The 18195-nt window shown below is 35.8% G+C and overlaps 1 protein-coding gene across 1 annotated transcript in view; it reads left to right on the forward strand.

The window, feature by feature from the left end:
- Nucleotides 1-425: 425 nt before the first annotated feature.
- Nucleotides 426-18195, forward strand: part of ChiR1 (chitinase-related protein 1) — a 28751-nt gene continuing 10981 nt past the window's right edge. The window contains exons 1-34 of the mRNA XM_073087840.1: nucleotides 426-581; nucleotides 662-726; nucleotides 4438-4580; nucleotides 5043-5145; nucleotides 5465-5532; nucleotides 5630-5679; nucleotides 6185-6391; nucleotides 7008-7208; nucleotides 7757-7865; nucleotides 8399-8579; nucleotides 8886-9071; nucleotides 9366-9485; nucleotides 9623-9746; nucleotides 9834-10011; nucleotides 10271-10370; nucleotides 10466-10550; nucleotides 10626-10814; nucleotides 10974-11236; nucleotides 11484-11705; nucleotides 12070-12271; nucleotides 12508-12614; nucleotides 13308-13527; nucleotides 13798-14013; nucleotides 14231-14401; nucleotides 14488-14718; nucleotides 15120-15296; nucleotides 15420-15494; nucleotides 15624-15812; nucleotides 16092-16192; nucleotides 16493-16727; nucleotides 16946-17061; nucleotides 17143-17392; nucleotides 17649-17822; nucleotides 17928-18139. Of these exons, the coding sequence (XP_072943941.1) occupies nucleotides 703-726; nucleotides 4438-4580; nucleotides 5043-5145; nucleotides 5465-5532; nucleotides 5630-5679; nucleotides 6185-6391; nucleotides 7008-7208; nucleotides 7757-7865; nucleotides 8399-8579; nucleotides 8886-9071; nucleotides 9366-9485; nucleotides 9623-9746; nucleotides 9834-10011; nucleotides 10271-10370; nucleotides 10466-10550; nucleotides 10626-10814; nucleotides 10974-11236; nucleotides 11484-11705; nucleotides 12070-12271; nucleotides 12508-12614; nucleotides 13308-13527; nucleotides 13798-14013; nucleotides 14231-14401; nucleotides 14488-14718; nucleotides 15120-15296; nucleotides 15420-15494; nucleotides 15624-15812; nucleotides 16092-16192; nucleotides 16493-16727; nucleotides 16946-17061; nucleotides 17143-17392; nucleotides 17649-17822; nucleotides 17928-18139 (5229 nt within the window). The 5' untranslated portion in view covers nucleotides 426-581; nucleotides 662-702. The remainder of the gene's footprint in view (nucleotides 582-661; nucleotides 727-4437; nucleotides 4581-5042; nucleotides 5146-5464; nucleotides 5533-5629; nucleotides 5680-6184; nucleotides 6392-7007; nucleotides 7209-7756; nucleotides 7866-8398; nucleotides 8580-8885; nucleotides 9072-9365; nucleotides 9486-9622; nucleotides 9747-9833; nucleotides 10012-10270; nucleotides 10371-10465; nucleotides 10551-10625; nucleotides 10815-10973; nucleotides 11237-11483; nucleotides 11706-12069; nucleotides 12272-12507; nucleotides 12615-13307; nucleotides 13528-13797; nucleotides 14014-14230; nucleotides 14402-14487; nucleotides 14719-15119; nucleotides 15297-15419; nucleotides 15495-15623; nucleotides 15813-16091; nucleotides 16193-16492; nucleotides 16728-16945; nucleotides 17062-17142; nucleotides 17393-17648; nucleotides 17823-17927; nucleotides 18140-18195) is intronic.

The following is an 18195-nucleotide window of genomic DNA, read 5'->3' on the forward strand; positions in this document are numbered from 1 at the left end:
GTTAGGCTATATAAATTTATATACCTACCTACGAATATCATGAGCAATAATTGGATTACTAAAAGTGATATTTTTGAAAGGGGTATATTTACCTTCTGCCGAAGACCGTAAATAAATCCGATGAAATATGTAGATACAAATAAATTAATAAGCATCAACGACCCAGCAGAGATATTCATCATGATGATGGTTGTAAAAAACTGGTCATGAAATATTTTTTCATTATCTCAAACAAAACATGCCAGTCATAAAAATCCCAAAAATCTTTTATCGAAATTGGGTGATCTAAAAGTCGTAAAGCTAAGTGGGGATTTAAATCGTGTTCGCTACCTTGTTTTGTCAATGTTGCAAAAAAATGTTGTTATATGTGAGGGATGGACCTGTCCCCAAATTCCGAAGATACATAATACACATGCGCGTAGGTGCGAGATGAGGAGCTCGATGACACCGAGGTATTAACACTAGCCGACACGAGCGTCCTCCGCTCAGTCCACGGCGCGACGCGAGCGCAGGGCCAGCTCTGGTGACTGTCGGTGACACTATCGGGACCTCACCTTAGGCTATATTAAGAAAAACATTAGGTAAGTCTCAACTCAAAGAGGCGTAGGAAAAAAATATCTTATTTTTGAAATAAAAATATTTTGTCATTTTCCTGTTCCAGAAAATCTCGAGCTGTTGTTGCAAGTACACAAAATCCCCGTAATGGGGCACAGATCGATATTATGGGTAAGTGTTTTAAAAAATATTTAAAATTTCTTAAAGACTTTTCAAGTTTAAACCCTCAGTTTAGAGGAAATTAAAAAAATACTTTGTATCCCTAAAAATATAAGGCAGTTTCCAGAAAGTAACGCATGATAGTTGATACTACACTTTTTTTTCGAATAACAAAATGTTTCTTTTCTTATATAACTTTAAACTCGTTGCCTGATCAAGTACTCTTTAGTAACACATAATTTTAATTATACAACGAAATGAGGACGTCAAAAAAATTTAGGGAATTTTCTTGTATTTTTTCCTTTTGTCTCTAATCTGTGGGTTTAAACAGTTTCCCTATTGAAACGCATGTAATACACTCATGAGCGATGCGCATCATCTAATAGAAAATTCAATTAGCTATTAAGGTTGCGTTCTAGAAATATTAAAACTAAACGCAAAACGATTCTAACGACATTTAATGAGGTTTTTAGTTTTTTCAACCACGTGTGACCCGGCGAAAATTTCACTTAACGCCGAAAGTACACTCATTTGTTTTGAACCGATTTCATACGCGTGCCATATATGGTGCATAAAAGTAAACTCACTTGCAATTATCGGGCAGTAGGGCAGGACCGACGTGACGTCGTTACATTGTAAGGGCGCAAGTGTTTAAGTTTAAAACTTTATTATTTTTGTTTAAAATATCGGCCATGAAAGATATTCGCAAAATAAATGCAACCAACGTAAACATCAATTAAATTTTGTGTGCTACTTACTATAATATACTTATAACTAAACTAAAAATATTGTATTACTCAGAATTTGTATACCTAATTACGGCTCAATTTTTCGTTATACTTACTAAGTTAACAGTAGTAACAATTTACATAATTATGTTAGTAGAAAAGAAGTTGCACTTAAATGTATTTCAGAGTTGATCAAATAAAATAATAAGTCTAAATTGAAGGACACTTGTCTGAGCAAGGATATAAAAAGCGTTTTAGGAATAAACAAAAAAAAATACATAAAACTATGCGCATGCATTTAATAATTCATTATGCAAGCTCCTAATCACGATTTTTATTGCAAACACATAAAATATTATTTGAATCTTTGCATAAATATCCAAGGTAACTATGCAACAAACGAAAAATTAATTCATAATAAAACAATAATATAATGCAAATGGATTTTATCTCATATGCCAATAAATAAAACTAAAGGTTCTAGGTCTCTGTGATATGCAATTTAACTACTGATCTTATTTATTCTTTAAGTTATCAACTTATTTCTCGTATTTTGTAGTAAAATCTAATACTATTTCCATGGGACTTTAACGCAATGATAAAGCACTTTCAAGAGAAATACTTAAAATACGTACTAATGTATTGTAATTAGGTACAGCAAATTTTAAGTTAATGTTTAAAATCACGAAGTTGAACACGAGCATCGCACCAATTATTCCTTAGTTAACTATTTTCCACCTTGTTATTTAGTTCGGTATAATAATAATTGATTAATATTCACGAGCTCATTAAATATTTGATCCTAAACAAATAAACGGCTTGACATATCTTCGCACACCGTGCATGCAAGGAAAGGACGTAGGGAATGTCACTTTGTCGACCTTAAAAGAACTCAGGTACATAATACAATTTTCAATTGGAATATATCCATCAAAAATAATTTAAATAACTTTTTAATTTATTATTTGTTTACAGTAAATACGACTTAAAGAAGTATAGTTCATAGTAAAACTAAAGATATAAATCTTGTTACATAAAAAACATGATTTTATTAATTGTTATTTTATAAAAAAGGATCACCACCAAAAATTATAATATTTAACTAAATATCCCCAGAAATTGGTACAGTATTCTAAAGTTACATACAAGGAAAATCAGTGATAAATTTATATAACGGGTAACTTTTATGTTTACTGTGTAATCATTAATCACCTACCCAAACATTAGTATCCTTTCTTCCTAAGACTTTATTACTTAGGGCACTTAAAATAAAATCAAATTATGTTAGTGTCCTAATGTTTGGCGAAATGTCATTCGAAATAGGCACTTAGGAGTGGTCGTATGGTGATGACGATGACCTTATAGCTTCGGCTACCTGCCTGTGATGCCTGTATGCAAATCGTGTTGTTTTCCGAACGCGCAGAGTCAACGCTCCTACAAGCACTCATTTAACAGTAATTTATTAGATCATTTAAATAGGAATAGACGAAATCCCATTATAACGTTTATAACCCCATCATTCACTAGAACGAATAGATAATGGAGTAGGATATAAAAAGTATAACTGTACATTTTATTTCATTAAAAATTAAACTTGTATATTCTTATTGCTAATTTTCAATTAGATATGGATTGAATATTTGTTGATTTGATGATTGATGAAGTGTTGATGTCTTTTTGTAAGAGAGGTTAAGGGAGATATATTTTCCGAGGTCCTCATTGTCCGCCTAATCTTCAGGGATAGCGACGCATCCGTCTGACTTCAGTGAGGAATCTTATCTTATTTGGGGTTAATTAGAGAGCATAATTTGTAGAAGTCACGATCAAGTGGATTGCATGTTCTGCTACTTTTATATAATAAAAAATACTCTTCAAGAAATGGAGCAGATAGTGGGGGCTTAGTAGCTGGACCCCATTTTTACCCTTTGTGTACGGAACCCTAATTATAGACAATTTTAATAAAAAAGTATTAAATCGAAAAGTTCGAAATCATAGCGTGCCTCCAATAAATTTATCATTCCCAAAACGAATGATTATAATATATTCCGAGGCGTGAAAAAATAAAACATGATACCCATGTTTTATGGGTATATAGATTACATTAGATAAAATGTAAAATGAATATCATTAAATTTATACTATTCTCTTTCTCTACATTCATGAACTCTAGGGAATTCTATATGGTCATTGACTTTAGTATGGTGCTTGAAATTTTAATAAAAACAAACTTTCGTGAACTCATCTCAAGTGTTGATATTGGTCTTGAATCTGTCGAGTTATGTAAATTACGCAAAGATGTAGTGCGATACTTGATCGATGGGTCACTGACCGCTATCACCCACATGAGATTTTCAATGCAGATATGTCACGCTCTAAACATCAATAGAGCTACAATTAACTTTTTGATAGACCCATTACACGTCCCACAAGGAACGAAAAGGATTCTTATTTATTATAACGAACTTTTTGTAACATGTTCTCCGCTTTGAAATTTGTTTGTCAAGGTAACATACCTACAATGCAGCTTTTCAATTATAATGTCGCCAAGTAATTGGTATATGTACCTACTCGCATTGTTGTCTAATGTACAGCTTTTTTGTGGGATCAACGGCCGCCAAGTTGTTCGGCAAACTGATTATAAATACGAAACACGATATGTATACTAAATATTGGAAATATTTCGATAATCGAACAACAGATTTATCGCTTAAAATATGCAAATGAGTATCCGCGGGCAACAAATGTTTTTTTTCTGATTTTAAAGTGTCATTTATTAATATTACCTACATCATTTTCACTCTACATCATTTTTGTCACAAAGAAGCTTGTCTTTGTGACAAAAATGATGTAGAGTTAGAGTAGATATAAAGGTGTAAAGGTAGGTTAGGTTTATATAGGTGTAAAGTTAAAATACCTCCTTTAAGCTGGGAATAAATTTCACCCGTAAATTCCATATCCCTTTTATTTTATTAATATATGAATTATTTTGTTTCAGTGTGCGGTGCTATTCGTGAGCGTCGTAGCATCTCCATATGTACCGGATACAGAGTCATTTACCAGAAGCGCTGTAGAGACGGTACCTGAGCATGAGCCACTAGCGCCACCAATCCGTTCCTCTGTTGAGAGTATACCGCTAAGGTAATTCAATAATACTAGATAAATATTCCCTTTTTACTATACAAATTGCTTAACTTTGTTAGAAAATTATTCAAATTATTTTATTATAGTATTATTTTAATTAATTATTTTGTGTTATTCTCATGATATGTTATTTTTATAATAATAAGTTCTCATTTATATAATTACTGGCTGGTAAGATTGTATGAGTTACCATATAAAAGAAAAAGAAGTCTTATTGAGGTTTGAGCGGGAATAATAAAAGTTGTTAAAGAAATGGTTTTATTTTTACAATATGAAATAATTCACGCCGTGTATGAATCACAAAGCTTTCGCAGTTGTGCTTAGTAAGCCTAAACAAAAACTATTAAGGATAACAATCAACAATGGACACTTGAAACAAGGAAAATCATGCATTAATTTGAATGACTATTCCTTATTATTACTAATACTTTATTCAAAGTAATCGTATATTTGTACCAGGAATCTACGTGAGGAACCAGAAGGACGACTGCCTCTTAGAGATGCGGTGGAACAGCGACCAATTCCTGTGTTGGACCCTGAATCTATTTACAGATATGTAGAGGTATGTAACAAATAATAAAAACGTAAGCTTCGCGTGTCTGTTAATACATCGAATATATTTGAAAAAAAAAGTTGAGACCTAAAAATATCGCGTAAGTCTCTAAGTAATTTTTGTCTGTCTGTTTGTATTTGCAATCACATCGCATTAATGACTAAATTTTCTAATATTGCATGACATGTAGGTATAGAGAGCGTAGATATTTCAGTTGCTATTTTGAATGCACGCAAAGTCGCAGTCGCAGCTTGTTTATAATATTTTTGTATGAATAATAAGAATAATATCTTAAAGCACGAGTATAACTAACTTTAACGTTTTTAAGGATGCGGAACACCTCGAATATTCAGAGGATCTCAAAAAGTATTACGGTGCCGCAAATCACTTAAACAAGTGAGTATTACGTGTTAATGGGTAAACGTATGTTAAGTAAATAACTGTTATTACTCACATGTTCACATTTAAAATAACTGTTATTTTGTGTTCACAGTGGTTCACGTACAGATGAAAGGCTACACTTAGGAAATGCCAATCTCCAGGGTAAGGCTAATGAGTCTATTTTTAACAGTTTAAATTTGCTTTGATATTAACACTTAGTAAGTTGTTTGCTATAACGGAATATGCAGTATAATGCTTTAAGTATTTAAGCTTGTGTTTACTTACATAAAAGCCTGTGTTTACTTTTTTAAGCGCGTATAAAGTTAAACATATCTGTGTGCTATAAACCAATTTTAATAGCGCAATGAAGAATAGACGAAAGTAAATACTACAAATGAATTTCGTCTCACAGAAAACGTCCACTCAGATGTGCACTCCTAAGCACGCCTAAAGCAGTATAACGTCAATAAGTATAAACTATTTGTAAATCCATTTTAGGGCTCTATACCCAAACGGTAATACGGGGCCCTATTATGTAGACAGATGTTGAATTTTTTTAACAAATTCTAAAAATTAAAGATAAATGAAAATTTGGAGAAACGGAACTTGCTGTATGCGAGTTAAACTCACACTTGGCCAATTTTTCTATAAAAATGTTGTTCCATAGAAATGCAGCAAATGGCCGGTGGGCCGGCAGCGCGCCGCCTCGTGGTGTGCTACATGCAGTCGTGGGCCGCTTACCGTGCGCCCCCGTTAGCCTTCACCGCAGGCCTCGTGCCGAAATCCTGCACCCATCTCCACTATGCGTACGCCGCTTTACACCCTCACACTTACGCCGTCGTATCCTCTAATGAAGACTATGACGTCATCAAAGGTAAATATCCTGGCATATCTAACTCTGAAGATTCTTTAGACTTGTATATTCTTCTTTTTAGACTATTTAAGATATAAGAAAGACTTGTTATAATTACAATTTTTTTTGTCAATACGTAGTAGTTTTAATAATAATTAGATGAAAGAGCAGTTCTTGGTGTTCTCTACTCGTTACCAGATGGCGCCACATGTATGAATTAATGCGATACCAAAGTATAGAGATGCTGTATGATGTGAAATTGTAATAACAACTATGTTTTTGCCCATTATCAACATAATTATTATTATTTCAGTTTATTTATGTGAATTTTCAAGGATACTTTTATGCTTCACACTATTCATAATATTCAGCAGATAGATTTAATATCTTATATGTAAAATAAAATTTTAATATTGAAATTAAAACACCTACCTATTATATTGTTTTATATCCATATGATCGTGGCAACAAAACCACTAAAAACCGGTGTTTTTATTACGGTTACGGCTACGGTTAGCCATATAAACATTAGCAAAAACGTCTGTTGAAAGGCGTAACAATAATATACTTAAGAAAATGTAGAGCGTGCAACTTATGAATCATTTTGTACTATCCCTTTATATTTTGTTCCTCACAGGTGGTTATCGGATAGCCACGGGGTTGAAGCGCCGGGTATCAGGGCTAAAAGTGATTATCAGCGTGGGTGGTGATGGAACAGACCGCCTGTTCAGCGAGATGGTACAGGAGCCCTACCGACGAAACTCTTTCATTGACAGCGCTGTTAACTTCTTGCGAGAACACGACTTCGACGGACTTGATCTACACTGGGTCTATGCAGGTATATAATTATGTACTTATAACATATATTTTTCGCTATGCTCAAGTTTTTTGTAGAAGGAATGAGACTCCTTGAAGAATGCGACCTTTGTGCTGCCCGAATAATGTAATTAAAATTTTTGAACTAATTTATTCTACCTTTAAATTTTATTAAGAGCTCCGGGCCTTTTATCATATGGCAATCAATAAATCAATTGGACGTAGTTGCATGTAAAGGGTCCAATCCACAATATGACTTCATATGGATTGGATACTTTTCGTTTAACTATGTCCAATTATTGTAATTACTTTAAACTGTTTTCTATGTAACAAGTTTTATTAAAAATCTACAAGAATCTCCTTGTACATATTTACGTCATTTTATCTTTAAGTATTTTTAAATTGAAAAATTGCTTTAATTATTGTAATCTTTCTTAAATATTGTAAACTTTTAATAATTTACGAAACACATAAAGATTTAAATACGAATTAAGTGAACTTATAAATAAAACAAAAAGATACGATTAACTCGATTGACATTTTAATTTATATCACTTATTACCTTCGCAGGAGATAAGGACGAAAAAGAAAAAGAGTTGTTAACGACGCTTCTTTATGAGCTGCGGGAAAGATTCTCGCCGTATGGGCTCCTGTTGTCAACGGTCCTGCCGCCATTTAGGTGAGCAGGTTTTGATCTGGTGCCACAAAACATGTTGCGGCTTAAATATTTTTATGATGCTTACTTATCTAAACATATTTGTTTGTATATAATCGATGGAATATTATTTGGATGTTATTTTAAATTTGTGTTAACGATCTTGTCTTTTAAATGGCAGAACTGATTTTGGAGGGATTTTACGGGAAGTGACAGAATTAATTACATTGAATACTAATAATAAATGAAAAACCTTACTCATGTCGAACAGATTGCAGCGTGCACTAGTTTGCGTATGGATTAAAGTATTCGGTTGTCAAATATAATCATGAGGCGACTATTTTAGTCCTCAGGAGTGTTTCGACTTATGTAGAGCAGGGGGATCTTTTTTCTACATGAAGTTGGTTCCAGATGTGGGTTACACGGTTACTTAACATCGGGAGGTCTGCTATTTTGATCTTAATTGAAAAGCTAATATTTTTTTACTTACTGGTACGTGTCGATAAAAACTCGTAAAATACGTAAATATACTTTAAAATTATGGTATGATATTTCAGATATCAGATAGAAGACGGTTATGATCTAAGCGCCGTAAGTGGAGCGACCGATTACACGATCCTCCAAGCATGGGACATGACACACGCTAAGAGGGATGATCCACCCTCGAGGGCGGTTCAGCACAGCGCCCTGCACCGCGACCCTGGCGCGTCATCCAGGGATCAACGTTACGATAACATTGTAAGTATCCCAAATACTGTTTATTTATATAAAATAAGAAGTATATAACGTTTTATCCGTTGATCACACTTGTCAGTCACACTTATGGATATTTCTCAACTATTTTACCACAGAACGAGTTCTTGGCACCACAAATAATGTAGCAATAAGGGAAAAATAAAAATATGTTATCTCATGGTAGAAAGATGACAAAAATATGAAAAAATATAAAATATGGATACCGCCATATACATGATTTGCTGACCATGTGTGTAATGGATTCAGAATGACGTACAAATTTATAATACTTATTTTAATTTCTCGCAGGAGTTTATGGTGAAATACATCATCAGACACGGCATGGCAGCCGATAAGCTGGTTCTTGGGATTCCACTATACGGTCGTAGCTACACCCTGGCAGCTTCCACCTTGCCGTCACCAGGAGCCGCGATCAGTGGTTGGGGTGATGAGGGCATTTACACGCAAACCAGAGGACTTTTAGCTTACTTTGAGGTAAGTCAATGTGTATAAAACCACTTTAAGTACATGCTATTAAAATGGTAATACTAATAATAATGAGATTGGCTTTAGAACATACTTTAATCTAACTAATAACAGCACTAGTACTAAGCATTCCAGGTTAGTTCTCAGAGCTAGCATCATATCTATCGCTGACCTAAGGTTGGACTTTAATCCCAAGAATTATTATTATAGAAGATAGATTCAGTAGATTTGCAAGCGTAATTGATGTATTTACATATTGTGTTTAAGAAACCGTCTTAATCATTCGGTCTTCAAATATTACAGGTATGTATGGCTGAGCGTGAAGGAAAAGGCGTTAGTGGAATAGACGAAGCTGGAAATGCTTTTGCGGTGTTCGACAATCAGTGGATCACATACGACACGCCGGAAACTGTGGTGGAAAAGGTAATCATCTAAACAATTTTGTCGTAAAGTTAGAAGAATGCAAGAATTCACAATGCCGTAAAAATCAATATTATGTACTTTTAACAACTAGGCACATGGTATGTAACAAAGCATTTAATGACTTCTTCTTTCCTCAGACGAAGTTCATTACCAGTTCAGGATTAGCTGGTGCCGCAGCTTGGTCTATCGACATGGACGACTTCCGAGGACTTTGTGGAACTCCCTTCCCAATTCTTAGTGCTATATCTACAAGTCTCAACGGTATATTAAAAGCATTATTTTGAACATCAATTACAAATTGTAGATTACATTTCAAGACAATACAATATAATTTCATTTTTACTACAGGAGAGTCAACTTTGACCGATCAGTCTTCACTTAAGATTGGCTCTTGTGAAATGAACACTCCATATTTGGCATCTGATGAAGAATCCTGTGCACATTTCCACTTCTGCTCAGGTGGTATAAGCTATCGAATGATCTGTGAAGATGAACGCCTGTACGATCCTTCGACTGGTTTTTGTGGGTAAGAAGTTACGTTTTTAGTTAATTAATTTAGTGGCAGTTTTCAGAAACTAATGATAAATTCACCATACTATGATTACAAGTTATACGCCTTTGAGAATATTGTGAAGAATCTGTCAGCCAAGTACGTTTTCGCCTAGTTTATCCATATACCTTTAATCTCGAAAAAAAAGCCTGAAACTTGAACCAACCATAGCATCGCAAGCCTATTTATTACAGTACTTAACTTTTATTAATAATTTATCCAATGTTTCTAATAGGCACCAAGACGTTGCAAAATGTATTCCTGGACAGAGCCTCAGGATAAGTGTTGAAGAAGCTGCACGATTCCTATCGCAAGCTTACGAAATTGATTTCGAGGTAAGATTCTTATCATGTCTAATATTAATACAGTAATTAATACAGTGTAATAAAATTGTTTCAACATGTTGTACATGTCTACTTTGTATTTTCAGTGGAGTTACAATCCAGCAAAGGATGCTCAGACTATGAGGGATCCCGAACGACTTGTTGCTCTCGATATGACAGACGCAAAAAGAGGTGAATTCCGTTTTGATCCTAATATTTAACAATCCAAACCTGTGGATTTTCTTAAATATAAAACTTAATTTCTAGGCAAAGAAAGCGACAAGCGAGTAGTCTGCTACATGACGAGCTGGGCGTTTTACAGACGAGGGGACGGCAAATTTGTTCCCGAACAAATTGATACTAGACTATGTACACACGTCGTCTACGCGTACGCATCATTATCACCAGACGACCTCGTTGCGAAGGAATTCGATCCTTGGGCGGATATAACTAACAGTAAGATTTTTTTTCGCATCCATCGGCATTTAGAAGCATTTTACCTCCTTAACGCACTTGCCGTGTGTCTGGATGATCGAAATAAAGTTTGCAGAAATAAAATAGCTGTATTTGATAAATGAATGATAATAATAAAACACAATATTTTTTTACCAACAGATCTATATGAAAGAGTCACATCTCTTAAGGACGTGAAAGTGCTGTTAGGTTTGGGCGGATGGACAGATTCTGCAGGCGACAAGTATTCTCGATTGGTTTCATCTGGTGCAGCTCGAACTAAGTTCGCAGAGAGATTGGTCGCTTTCCTGCGTCTCCACAACTTCAAAGGATTACACTTAGATTGGAATTATCCAGTTTGTTGGCAAAGTAACTGTAAAAAGGGCGCTAAATCAGACAAAGCAAACTTCGCTAAACTAGTACAGGTAATAAGACATTTTATTGATATTTAGGCGTTATATTCGTGGTCTACTCAGTCACTATTTTCCGGCAAAAGGATATTAATCTGATGCTTCTCTACATTAAAAACTCTTGATATCCTTAATTCGTTTTATTGATATCATTGTTAAAATTTTAACAAATCCTTAAGTTGTCTGAAAATTGCCATTTTTGATGACGCTGCTTATTGTTGTTTAATAAATTTTTAAATTGAATTTACTGATTTGTTTTCAGGAATTATCAAAAATCTTGCACGGAGCTGGTATGGAATTAGGTGTCGCTCTCTCAGGATACAAGGAAGTAATCGAATCAGCGTACGACCTACCGACGATATCCGCCGCTGCAGACTTCATGAGCACGATGACCTATGATTACCACGGAGGTTGGGAACGAACCACTGCACATCACACACCACTCGTCCCAGCTCAAAGAGACGCACTTGCATATTATTCCATTGTAAGAAAATTAATAAATACAAGCTTTTATTTACTTGTGCACATTTTTGTATTCTCAAATTTGATTTGCATGAAAGTTCTATCACAATTACATAGTTCCGGAGTTAAAGTTAGTCCAAACAAGCATAATAAAAACATTTTCTCGTATTTGATCATAAAGTTACGAAATTTCCTGTAGTGCAACATCGTAGTGGTCTTCCAATATGCACACGACAAATTATTTTTTTTTTTTAATTGCAATAAAATCAGGAAGTCCTGTTGTCTTCCCTAGGGTTAAATGTATTACAAGAAAGAAACCATTTCAAACTTTGCTTTCCATATTTGTTTATATTGATTAAACATTAAAAGCGATTGTATCGTTTCAGGAATACGCAATCAAGGCTCTGATAAGTGGCGGAGCTGATCCCAAGAAACTTTTGCTTGGGTTAGCCTTCTATGGACAGTCATACAGACTAGCAGATGTTGAGAGATCAAATGGTCCAGGTGCCCCCGCGGCGGGACCTGGCGAGTCTGGAGAATTCACGAAACAACCTGGCATGCTAGCGTATTACGAAATTTGTTACAGAAGTAAGTCTAATAAATTGTATAGATCAAAGTAACAGGAGACGCTTACTAGAGTTTTCAGAGTTGTAGCTGATATGATGTCATTTACATAAGCTATGCGTGAAGACAATTAGCCAAACATCCATCAACCAAGACATACCCAAATCCATCATTTGTTTCATCTAATGTATTATTGCGGATTGAATCCAGAAACCTCTTCTTGGCAGTCCAACGAGTCTTAAAATAATATTTTTTTACAGTTAAGAACTTGCGATGGAAGACTGGCAGGCAGACTAAAGCTGGACCATACACGTATTCAGATAACCAATGGGTCGGATTTGATGATGCTAAATCTATTACGGAGAAGGTAATAATCAACATAGATAAAAAATCTGTTCATTGGTACATTACAAATATAAAAATTAATAGATTAATTTACGATGTAGATGCATTTAGTGCCTAATTAATAATAAATAAAAAGTTGTGTGTAAATTTAAATTACCTATGATTTTTCCACCTATGGAAATTTCATAAGATTTTATTAACGAATATAACTGAAATACTGCAATATTACATACATACATAATATTAAATTTCAAGTCACCTTAAACAAATAAAAGGACAATGGAAAATTTGTATGGAATCAACTTCAAGAATTCGGTCCAAATCTCCAACGGTCTTGAAAACTTCATGTAAAACCTATTTATGGAATTTCATTGGACCAAAATTCCCATATTTACTCTCAATGCCCTTCTGAAAACCTTTCCTGACTTCGACTTGTACGTCTACAAATGGAAGAAAGTTTTGAATGTGTGCCTAAGGTTCAGTGAGTTCTAGTGAAGCCTACTAAATAATCTAATAATATGATTACTTTTGCAATTATTACTTAATTTATTTTCATTATTTGTTCTTTATGTGAACATGGAAATGTTTGAAATAATCACATTTAATTTGTGCGTATCAAGTATTATGCTTTGCTTCGATCATAAGTGTTGTCGATCGAAGGCAAAACCGTTCTATTCGACAATAAATAAACAAAAACACTTTTATCGTTGTCCAGGTGGAATGGGCGATGCGTCAAGGTCTGGGCGGCGTGACGGCGTGGGCGATCGACCTGGACGACTTCAGCAACAGGTGCTGCGCGGAGCCGTCGCCGCTGCTGCGCGCCGCGGGCCGCGCGCTCGGCCGCGCCGTGCCCGCGCCGCCCACCTCCGCCTGCGAGCGGCCCCCCGAGCCCGTCACACCATCACCACCTACTACCACGCCGGCGGAATCTGATGGTAAAACATCTACGTAATCATTGTATCTGATGGAAAAATAACTTATTCTTCCATTCAAGTTGTTGCTAGTGCCTCTACCTCAAGATCGTTACTAAGTTCGGTATTCTCTCAAATCGAACTTGTTACTTTTTATTACTGCTACTTCGAAATACGAATACGTCGAGATTTAAAAATGTGGTTTCTTTAGTACTTGATTTGTACTAGAATTTAACATGCCTCTAATTTTACTAAGGTTTGCTATACATTATTAATTACATACTATTAATCCAGGTTCAATGGTTGGAGGTGGCCAAGGCAGCCACGGCAACCACGACCATTCTACCTCAACGACATGGCCAAGCTGGAGTCCGTCCACCACCACCACGACCGCACAGACCTGGTGGCCACCTGCCACTACGACCAAGCCAAGTACCACTACTACACGCCGAACGACGACAACCAGGACCACAACTACAACGACCACTAAGAAACCAGTTACTGCTGGCGGTAATAAATAATGAGATTATTTTCAAGCTTCTCTCTGAAAACTTTTACAAGGCTGTCTACATATTCATTATAATTCGATACCAATAACAAAATAACTTATTAAGTATAATTTTAAATTATGACAGGTCAACTAAAATCGGAAAAAATAACATAAAATCTGATTTGCTAATAAAAGGAAAATTGAGACTAAATTTAGTCTTACCTATGTATACCTTAGGCATCGAAGGAGGTTCCTGTCAGGCTGGTGATTATCATTCTGCACCCGGAGATTGCGAAGCGTACTTGCAGTGTGAAGGCGGACAATGGCACAAGCATAGCTGTGCACCTGGATTACACTGGTCTTCTAAAACGAATAGATGTGACTGGCCAAGCGAAGCCAAATGTACTGGTAAGTTCAATAGAATGTAGTTAAAAAACTTGACCATCGAAATATTTGCGGCAAAAATATAAACACGAGTTTTATTAACTTTTCAGAAACAGCACATGATGAAGAGATTACGATTACTTCTACATTAGCACCAATTACGGCAAGACCACCGCCAACAATGACCACCACAAGGAGAACAACTACCTCTTGGACAACTACGACCACTACCACTACTCCCAGACCAACAGCTAGACCTACTACTAGACCAACTGCTAGACCTACTACTAGACCAACTCCTAAACCAACCACTAGACCTACCACTAGCGCAGTTAGTTCTGGTAATTATGATTGACATTTATTAAAATCTTTCATTTCTTATAAAAATAAGGCTCCCCACCCACACCACATACATTTTTATGAAATTTAAGTAGCAAATGAGCAAGTATTCTACCAGATAATAAATACTTACTGGCTATAAATCGAAATCTACGTGGAAGTTGTATTACCATCCCTGAAAACTAAGTTGAGACGCCTCATATAACTACCCTTTAAATCATAATATAGTAGCGCTTAACACAGTAGTTACAGAGAGAAATTCTTTCCACAATCTAATCACAAGAAATTCTACCTTAAACATACCTCATACTCCTAGTCATAACATAATGTCGTCAGACCACCAATAATACGCCCAGATTCCAAAAAATATTTATAAGCTGGCTAATATTTTGTGTTACCTTAGATGGAGCAGTGGAAGGTGGTTCATGTCATGGTCAGCAGTACCACGGGGTGTCCGGAGACTGTAATTCATATCTCCACTGTGACGGATCCACTTGGCACTTGCAAAGCTGCGCACCTGGACTACACTGGAGCACCAAGGAACAACATTGCGACTGGCCTAAATACGCTAAATGTGAAGGTACCCTATATATGTATCTTCTTTGTTAACTAGAATTTTGAGCAACAATTCACCACGATTTATGAAAATCACTCGTAAATATCTTTGAAACTAATTTTCTATTTGTATTCCTATGTTTGTTAGGTTCAACCCCTAAAACAACAACTGCTTCACCGAAACCAACAAGACCACCGAGACCAACACGACCAACGACTACAGGTATAATATTTTGAAATTTATCCCATTTTCTATCGATATCATCTTCAATCTCCTCGGAAAAATTAACGGAATTTGCCGCTTTTCAGCACTTAAGCTATGTTTTCTAAAGCTTTATTAATAATGTCACAGTTCCCGTCTCTGATGGACCAGTTGAAAATGGCGTGTGTGATGGCAATGAAATGCATGCACCAGGCCCTACCTGCAACGAATTCTTACTGTGTATTGGCCAACGATGGAAGGCACAGAAATGCCCGCCTAAGCTGCACTGGGACAAACGCACCAGACGCTGTGACTGGCCCGAGTTTGCTATGTGTGAAGGTAAGATAGTTACTAAATATGCCATCAAAGATATTCTAAACGTACGCCTGTTATTATTACTCAATCTATGAACATTTAGCCTACACAATATTGATAACACCAATCATATAATGTAATGAACAGCAAAAAATACATTCTTTACTCCTTGTATTTTTTACTCCTGCTCGCAAGGGTCAGGCAAATAGTTCGAAAAGAATATTGCGAATATGTTTTTATTTTAAATTTTAGGAAAAATTAGTTGTTACATGTGTTGATTATTTTATTTTTTTCTTTTTGAAGCCTCGAAACCATATGTGACCGCATTCACAAGTCTTTCTACTACTACCACAACTAGAAAACCTACAACAAGGAGACCCACTAGTGACTATCAAAAGCCTTCGGTAAGTTTGTATTCTCGTCCAAAGAAAACTGAGTATAATAGTTTTCTTTTTCAATAATATAATACTACTAAGTTATTTAAAATCAAAGTAACATGGCAAGTAAACCATGTAGAGTTCTACCACCTTAAATTATAAAAATCTTATAAAAACTGAATTTAATGAAAAATTATCAAGACCGCTGATTCCTTAACTTCTTCAAAGATTCTGGAGACCAATGATTTATTTAATAAATTAAAAAATCTCTACATCGCCTATAATATCCTATGTAAATATAACATTCTAAGATTATTCTGTTTTCAGCGTTGCGTCACCGGCACCTACCACTCCCACCCGCGGTGCGAAAAGTTCTACGTGTGCGTGAACAGCATGCTGGTGACGCAGAGCTGCGCGCCCGGCCTTGTGTGGCGGCAGGACCGCTCGCAGTGCGACTTCCCCTCCGCCAACTCCTGCACTGATCGACGTCAAGTCTCCTCCGCCGCTATCACTGACGCTACCAAACCTGATACCTCGATGCAGATTAATGAAGAAGTTTCTAGTAAATATCGTTATTAGTATAGTTTATGAGAGACAAAAGTAAACATCTTTAATTATTCACTTTTAAATTAACTATAGGCATAAATGGTGCAGACAAAACTCAATTCCCCTCGTACTAGTTCTGAATACTTCTCAGCCTAACCTTACATAGATAGAACATTTAAAAGTATTTTTCATGTAAACTGTATAAAAAATAACTTTTTCTTTTTATATTTACAGAATTCTGCGAAAACGGACAATATGCTATGGACCCAACAGATTGTACACGTTACCGACATTGTCTTTTCGGCCAATTCCAAGAATTTGCCTGTAGCCCTGGTCTACATTGGAATGAAGTAAGTTTAAATCTTTTAAAAGAATTGTTGATTTGATTTATGAGTATTTTCTGCAATTAACCAACTTCAACGCAATTTCAGGAAAGACAAATTTGCGACTGGCCTGCTAGTGCAAAATGTAAGGTTAAACAAGTCACTACAACACCGACAACAACAGCTTCACCTTCACCTTCGTCTTCACCAGACATTGAGGAACCATCACCAGACATTGATGACTCAAATCCGCCTTTCGATCCCGATACCGAAGATTTGGACATCCAGAGACCAACAAAACCAGTTACTGCGTCACCTATCGCTATTTCCCCTGGAACAAAACCCGAACTTTTAAATAGTACGTAAAAACATGGCATAATTATGATTTTTAATAATAAAGACAATCAACATGCACCAATATTGGCATGGATAACTCTAAGGCATATAGATTTCTTACAAATGAATACTTACATAAATTGGAAGATTCAGACTTTCCTGGGCTTCTAATTCTTAATTAGTCACGTGAGTAGGCTGGATGGAGAATTGTACCATATATGTCATATCAAGTTTTGTAACAGTCTGTGTGTAATTAAGCTAGATTATGTGTATTTTAGCTAACTATAAACTGGTGTGCTACTACACGAACTGGGCCTGGTACCGCCCCGGTCTCGGCAAGTACAGTCCCGAAGACATCGACCCCTCGCTCTGCACTCACATCGTCTACGGATTCGCCGTTCTAAAGGATGGCGTTATGACTGCGCATGATCCTTGGGCTGATTATGATAATCGTAAGTATCTAAAACAACTAAAGACGTTAGATAGAACATCATACACAAGAATACTACAGTCTTTGAGCTTCATTATTTTCATTAAACTACTATCAATTTTAACAGGATTCTACGAACGCGTCGTTGAATTCAAGAAATACGGCGCTAAAGTATCTATAGCTATTGGTGGATGGAAAGATTCGGTGGGAGACAAATATTCGAAACTGGTCAACGATCCTCAAGCACGTGCTAACTTTATAAGACACGCGGTACAATTTATTGAGAAACACGGGTTCGATGGACTTGATCTGGACTGGGAATACCCTAAGTGCTGGCAGGTGAGGTCTATTGTGTGATTGAACACAACTAAATGCAATCATAATATTAATTAACT

The sequence above is a fragment of the Epargyreus clarus genome, unplaced genomic scaffold, assembly GCF_041222505.1.
Source record: "Epargyreus clarus isolate Ecla_fem2 unplaced genomic scaffold, WU_Ecla_fem_2.2 ptg000026l, whole genome shotgun sequence".
NCBI classification, from domain to species: domain Eukaryota; kingdom Metazoa; phylum Arthropoda; class Insecta; order Lepidoptera; family Hesperiidae; genus Epargyreus; species Epargyreus clarus.